Source organism: Gekko japonicus, unplaced genomic scaffold (assembly GCF_001447785.1).
Source record: "Gekko japonicus isolate JY-2015 unplaced genomic scaffold, Gekko_japonicus_V1.1 scaffold162, whole genome shotgun sequence".
In the NCBI taxonomy this organism is placed as follows: domain Eukaryota; kingdom Metazoa; phylum Chordata; class Lepidosauria; order Squamata; family Gekkonidae; genus Gekko; species Gekko japonicus.
This window is the reverse complement of record NW_015176456.1, coordinates 351,351-359,123: the sequence shown is the minus strand read 5'-3', so window position 1 is coordinate 359,123 and position 7,773 is coordinate 351,351. Positions and strand designations below refer to the sequence as shown.

At 39.3% G+C, this 7,773-nt stretch overlaps 1 protein-coding gene across 1 annotated transcript in view; it reads left to right on the top strand.

The window, feature by feature from the left end:
- KAT2B (K(lysine) acetyltransferase 2B) overlaps positions 1 to 7,773 on the top strand; it is a 57,517-nt gene that overhangs the window by 24,913 nt on the left and 24,831 nt on the right. The window contains exons 5-7 of the mRNA XM_015426943.1: positions 665 to 754; positions 2,207 to 2,388; positions 3,866 to 4,057. Coding sequence (XP_015282429.1) covers positions 665 to 754; positions 2,207 to 2,388; positions 3,866 to 4,057 — 464 coding nt within the window. The remainder of the gene's footprint in view (positions 1 to 664; positions 755 to 2,206; positions 2,389 to 3,865; positions 4,058 to 7,773) is intronic.

Here is a 7,773-nt window from a genome sequence, read left to right as displayed (position 1 = left end):
GACAGCTGGGGACGGGAGGCAGATGTTGACTATGTGATCGCGCATATAAAATCAGTTTCTGAACTGGCACGACACCAGATCAAATGGCACGTCTGAACGCACCCTATAAGTTTAGAACCTCATCTACCATTCCAGTGTATTTGAAAAAGTGTGCCTTGTGCAAGAAAGCTCATACCTTGAAGGTGCCACTGGACTCTAGGTTTATAATGATATGTCTCTGTTTAGAATTTGCCTTGTGCAAGAAAGCTCATACCTTGAAGATGCCACTGGACTCTGTTTAGAATTGAACTGCCGCACAGCTCCATTTTGCCATCTACTTTCTTTGGTAACTTTATCAGAATTAGTAGCTTTTTCTTTCCTCTATTATCATGGCCTTCTGAATCATAATGGTTCCTGTCTACCAAGAAGTGGGGAAAGCAGAAGCAGCAATTAGCAACTTACAGTTCTGCTATGAAATAGTAGCTCAGGAACTTATCCATATTGAGTCCATAAATGCCAGATAGTTTTTCAGTTTCTAAAAGGACAGTGTGTTATTTGCTTTTTGGTGTATTCTGGCAATCTAAATCATTGTCTGTGCAAGATTACAGATTTTATAGTTTTAAAATGTCAATTTTTTTAAACCTGTAGTCATTAAACTTTTTATTTAAAAAAACTTTTCCAACAGCTTTTGAGGAAGTGCATATTACAGATGGTGAAACCTGTTGTAGAGGGATCTTTGGAAAGTCCCCCGTTTGAGAAGCCTAGTATTGAGCAGGTAAAGTATCTACATGCACAATTAGCACTGCCATGATTTTGCTTTTCACGGGCATTTTTTTTTAAGAAAAGAAAAACCAAGAGCTTTAAAAGGAAATCAAGTGCTTTGTTAAAATAGGAACATAATTTCTGTGTGTGACAGCAAAGTAAGATGACTACTGAAGGTTCACCTGAGGATAGTTTTCTTCTATTTCATTCAAGTAGGCATTGTGAATCTATTGCATGCATTTCAGAATTCAGCTCGCACTTTCATCAAATGTGTAATTATTCTCTCTAGCTGAAGTAGTACTATTTTTAATGTATTCTTTTGTACATGTCTGCAGAGAGCCCTTTGTTCTTTAGTTCAGTGCCCCTGGAAATTGGATGGAAAAAGCATCTTGTAAATTGGAAAATCCACCATTAGCAATACAAAAGATGAAGTTTAAAAGGAATCCAATAGATGATAGCAATTTGTATCACTACAAGACCCCTAGGTAGGTAGCTGATATCTTTAGAAAACAAGGTCCTGATTCAGAAAGGTAACCATTGTTGTTAGGTATCTGGTTATCTATATTTATCATATGCTGAACAAATAAGAGTAGTCGTCTTGCTTGGGGCTGGGCATTGACGTTCAAGGCTTGTGGGGTTACACATTAAGTACCTATTTGCAACTGGGTAGACTCATGTCTTCCAATGGGAAACTATGTTTGCAGTTTATAAGCCAGCAGCGGCATTTTATTTGTATTGAAATTAATGCAACAGATGGCAGATCGGATTCATATGCAAAAGTGAGGCTTTCCTGTTGTTGGACAGGGAACACTTAGTGCGCTTCATCTGCTGTGGCCAGTAGTGGAAACTTTATTACCTGCCTTTGTGTTTCAGTCATTCATTTCAGTTGAACTGAATTAGACTGAATAGGCCTCAGGCTAAGTACTCTGAATGTTGGGTAGCTTGGGTTGAGAGTGAGCTCTGAATTCACAGCCTTGAGAGATGCATTCAGATGCCAAAAGAAGAACCAAAAGCCACAGCTGAGCACCACTGACTATTAAAGGGGAATGTCCGAGCTGATTGCTTCTGTGGTATCTCTTCCCAAAGGCAAAGTTGGTTATCATGCATCTAAAATCTGTTTGCAGCTGAACTGTATCTGTCAAACAATCTTAATTGCTCGTGGCATGATCATTAGTGAAAATATGTATGTGTGTTGTCCAGTGGGGAAAAATAATCCTTACTACCCTTTTTTGTAAATGCTAATTTCTAAGGATCTCTGTCCCAAGTCATGTTCATTCCATTTTATGGAAGCAGAGAGGCATCTATATTGGATTCCCAGCAGCAGTCAAACTCCAATGATATCATGGGGGGGAAACAGAATTGATAATAGTAATAATGTTTTGGCAGCATAGTTCTCCATACAGGTAAACTGTTGGTTTGCTAATTATCTTAATTACATGCCCTTAATTTCTGTCTCTTCTTTAAGGGAGTTAATAATTTTGTCCAATACAAATTTAGCCACCTACCATCAAAAGAGAGACAAACAATAGATGAATTGGCTAAAATGTTTCTAAATCGTATCAACTATTGGCATCTGGAGACTCCTTCCCAGCGAAGGCAGAGGTCACCTAATGACGACATTGCTGGCTATAAAGTTAATTATACAAGGTAACAGTATTTTGTTTCATGGTTCCCCTTGCATCTTATGGAATTATATTCTGTATAGGTACAGGTGCCATTTGGTGACCACTTCCAAAGTTCTGGCTTGGTTCAAATAGAACAGTAAGCCATGGTTTGTCACTACTCAAATGAGCCTGAAGACCCTTCGGCTTGCATGCTCCTTCCTCCCTTATGTGCAGGTAGTTGACACATGATCTCCTCTTCTGTGGGAAAACATAGTTTGCTGTTTTGTTGTAAGCAGAAAGTTATGGATTTTACTTTTCCTGCCAACCAGGACTGTGGATAGCAGTTAATTCCTACTTTGTATACCTGGTTTGCAGGGAATGTGCAAAACGTATTTTGTTGGATTTGTAATGGCAAACTGTGGCATGAAAGCAGGAGTCATGCATTAATTGGCTGTGTGCAGGGGTGGAGGATATGTGAACTCTGTTGGGCTTAACTGAGTTTATGCAATCTACAAAGTAAGGCATGCTGTAACAAATACTCTTAGCTATGCATGGATGAATTAGCCAAAGCTATACCTCAGGTGCAATAAACCTCTGGCTACTATATTCCAGGGAGTTAGAGAACAGGGCTAGAATATTGCCATGATTTCATTCTTATCACTCTATAATCCATATGTGATTAATGTTTTTTTCATAACTTGGGACTTCTTAAATAAGCCATTAATGGGAGATCTGTTCTGACTGTGTTTTTTATTTTATTTTAATGAACCCTTTAATTGGGCAGATTATGACTACACAGTTAAAATGTTTAGAGTTTCTGGACTACTGCCGTATAGAATAAGATGTGGTGATGCATTTCTTGTGCTGTGGAGCGAATAGTTGTAAAGATGATAGTTAATATCATTTCAAGCCAATCTTGTTCCATGTACACTGGCTCCCAATTTGGTTCCAAGCCCAATTCAAAGTTCTGATATTGATCTCTAAAACCCGTATATGGCTTGAGGTCAGCATACCTGAAGAACCGTTTTCTCCCATATGGACCCACTATTCATCCACTTTGGAGACCTTACTTTGGGGTCCCCCTACTATCTCACTAGACAGGTGGCAACCCAAGAAAGGGCCTTCTTGGTTGTGGTGCAGAAACTTTGGAACTCCCTGCTCAGGGAGATTTGCTCGATAGCCTTGATCATTTTTTCTCCACCAGCAGGTGAAGAATTTTTTGTTTTGCTTGGCATTCCCTCACTAACTCCTCCCTGTTTGTGTGCTTTTGTGTGTTTATGTGCTTATATGTTCCATTAAACCCCCACATTTAAATATTTTATTTCAACTGTTTATACATGCATTTTAATGTTTAAATGTTCACCGCCTTGGGGACTTTGAATTGGAGTGGAAATGTAGCATAGAAATGCAATAAACATATAAATAAACAAATTGTTAATAGACAATAGAAAGAGATCTTTTTCATGTTTAGCTTGGGTTACTTGTCTATCTCTTATTTTTGTGTCCCCACTTTCTGGTAGGTGGCTGTGCTACTGCAATGTACCCCAGTTTTGTGATAGTCTACCTCGATATGAAACCACACAAGTTTTTGGGAGAACACTGCTGCGCTCTGTCTTTACTGTCATGAGACGACAACTTCTAGAACATGCTAGACAGGAGAAAGACAAGCTTCCTCCTGAGAAACGGACACTAATCCTCACACATTTCCCAAAGTAAGGAATTTTAATTTGTAGACTATCTGATTAGGCTTTCAGTCTTTATTAATTTGATGTGCTGTTAAGCCTGTGCTTAAAAATAGGAACACAAGTTCTCCATTTTTATCTTAGCAGATAATCATTTAATGCCTTTTTTCTTGCTAGTTAGATAATCTGCAAGTGACTGCAGTGCACTGTTTTATTTATTTTACTTACTTCACCAAGCTGCTTACATCTATTCTTCTCTTCTCCGTTTTATTCTCACCACAACTCCGTGAGGTAGGTTAGGCTGAAAGTATGTGATCGGCCTGAGGTCAGCCAGCGAGCTTCCGTGGCGAATATGAACATAGGCCTCCCAGATCCTAGTTGAACATTCTAACCACTATACAACACTGGCTCTGATGTAGCATCCTCTGGTACACTAAGTTGCCAAGTCCTGGGTAGCCTGCACCTGAAGACTGACAGTGCCATCCAATGCTCCCTCTAAGCTGTGGAGTCTTGTGAGCAAAAATGCTACTTTGTGAGCTACTGGCATTAAAGTTGTGAGCGAGCAATTTGGCTCCTGCATAAATCAGTTTGCTCTGGAGCCATCCTTCCTGAGCTGAGACAAAAATGTGTGAGCCAGAGGCTAAAAAACTGTGAGCTAGCTCACACTAACTCAGCTTAGAGGGAACACTGGTGCCATCCCAAGCACAGCATTGATTTTCAGAAGACTTAGAAGGGCACAGCTTTGCTTAGGAAGGCACTGTGAGGCACTGAATGACCCACTAGCCATGGACCAGCTGTTGGCTCTGCTTATAACTAGAACAGCCTCAGCTTAGAAAAAGGCATTCTGGGCTTCTGTCTTCTGGATGTAAGAGGGTTATAATTTCTTCATTAGCCTATTTGGTCTTGGGTGCTTTTTTTTTACTGCCTGTGTTTGCTCGTGTGATATCTAAGCTACAACTGACTTCTAGGGCTGAGGGGAGTCGGGGGTGACTGTACTGAACAATGCTGGTCTGCTTACATATAAGTAGAATGTGTCCTTAGTTACTGTGTGTCATACACCAATGGGTTATAATTACATTAATGTTGGCTGCATAGTTCATGCCACCTTTCAAGTAAACTTTTTTGCCACTTTATTCTGTAACTTTCTAAAGCCTTTCCTTTTGACACCTGGTTGACGACAGCATAGTGCGGTGCATTAAGTTGCCTCACCTTGCTTCATTGTGGCGGAGCCATGGAGATTTCAGTTTACATAATAATTGCACTGTAGTAGCAGTAATTTATTCGTAATGGTTTACATATCAAATATGTTAGTGGGACAGTAGAAAAAAGACATATTATTCCTTAGATTCCCCCCACCCAATGCTACTGGTTTAGCAAAGAACAAATTTCTCAACAGCAAGATGCTGTACTTTAACAGTGACCACTTCATCACAATAAATAAAGCTGAAATAGTATCTCTGATAAGGACAATTAGTTGTCTGCCTTGTGGCAAACTTCAGTGTGTTCTTTTTCAGACATAGGCCTTTAGAGGAAACAGAGATAAAGTATATCTTTTATTAGTGGGTGGGCTGTCTCACTGCACTAACTGGTTGTAAAATGTGGGCTGCAGAAGAAAAGTGTGGAAATAATCCAGCAGTGGTTAAGAATTTTTATTAATTCCCACTGATTACACTGGAAGACATAACCATGTGCTTGGCTGTCTCCCACTGGGAGAATATTCCTTGATTGTGTTTGTGTAAAGTGCCATCAAAGTACTGCTGACTTACGGCAGCCTCATCAAGGGGCTTTCAAGGCAAGTGATTAAGCAGAGGTGGTTTGCCATTGCCTTCCTCTGCAGGGTCTTCCTTGGTGGTCTCCCTTCCAAGAATTGACCCTGCTTAGCTTCCAAGATCTGAGGAGATCGGGCTATACCATGCTGCCTTTCCTTCCCAGTAATTACTCAACATGCTTAATTAATGTATTGAGGCACTTGATCAACATCCTTTGTTGGAATTATCCTGCCTTGGTTCTGCAACCATATTATGTTATCATAATGAACTTTAAATTGGGCATGACCTGATAAGGATGAAGCAGGCTACTCAGAGGTTCTGGTTGCTAAGGAGATGAGAGAATGCTGGGAAGTGAGTGACAGGTGAGGGGGAATGACAGTTGGGAAAATGTCAGTTGGGGAACTGAGATACAGGCAAAGATGTTGCAGATGATACGAATGCTGTGAAGGGACTGAATAGCTCTTGAGCACACCACGACACTCTGGACAGTGGGCCATGCAGCCAAGAGCTGCAACCCTGGGAGCAGAGTGCCAAGCACTGGGAAAGTTGAGAGACTAAGCCAAAAAGGAACCATTTGGACAATGCTGCCCAATATTGTATGAGCAACAGTTGAAATAGTAAAGTATTACACTGGCAGCGTAATCCTAAACTGAATTACACCCTTCTAAATCCATTTAAATCAATGGGTTTAGAAGGATGTAATTCTCCTTAAGAATGCGCTGTAAGGGAGCTATCCTAATCAGGTCTACTTGGAATACTACTAAAGTCTGTTCAGAGGACTTAATCCCATAAACATGTTTTTAGGATTTCACTGAAAGGTTGCCATTCTAAGGACACTTTCATGGAGATATCCCCATTGAAGAACATAGGATTTACTTCTAGGTAAACCTGTTTAGGATTACTCCTGAAAGAACTTCAGGGTGCCAGAACAACCAACTGGAAATACAAGTGCATTAAGGCTGAGAAACTGTGGGTTAGATTTTGATAGGAAGCTATGGAAAAGTTCTGGGAGTGCGGGATACACTGTAAACTCATTGGGTTCTTACAACTTGTGGTGACAGGGCTTCAGCGCTCAACCATAATGGCACTGAAGAAGAATATTGTGTTCTGTTGTTTGTGGGAAAAGATTGTGAATGTAGTGATTCTATGCCTTTGCCTGTCATTTTCTGTGATTCTTTTTTTAAAAAATATTCTATTTATTGAGTTTTCATCAAATATAAAAAAGACACATATATTTTACACACATCACAATATTCAAACTTAAATAAATACGTTGATTATACATTTTATCCTAATCCTATTAATTCTAACAGCTCGAGTACTGCGTGTATCAAGTTCATCTAACTTGCTCCAATAACAAGGTTTATAATATACCACTAACCATAACAGCAACACTCTAACTCCTAAACCTTTCTTGGACTGGAAATATCGCATTTGTGGAACCACCCTATTTACTTAGGTATTTAGGGTCTTGCTTCCTGTTTACTCTACTCCCAAATCAATTTATTAGTGGTCATTCTATACTATAAAGAAGAAAAAAAAATTCTTTGACCTTCCACATACAGCAATGCCTGGATCAATCTTTCTGTTTAATTATCTCTTAGACATATATTTATAAACAGTTGATTTTCCACTAGGCACATCCAATATAAGAATAGCTATTTTGTCACTCTTGTCATTCTAGCAAACAGTAAAAAAACACATAGTTTTGAGGAAAAACAACAACAACAACGAAACCTCTAACATGGAACATTTTTACCAAAAGGAACACATGTATTGGAGTATTCTATTTACCTAGAAAGTTTACATTTTATTCTCTCCTTGTTCTCTTTGGGAAAATCAGCTGAGCAAAAGTATTAATTCAACAAGGGGCCTGGTTTTTAACATACCTAAGTAATCATTCCTAGCCGTTCTAGCCAGCATATTATCCATGAAAGAAGTACACAATTTTGAGAAATTATCTAACTGAAGGCTTTT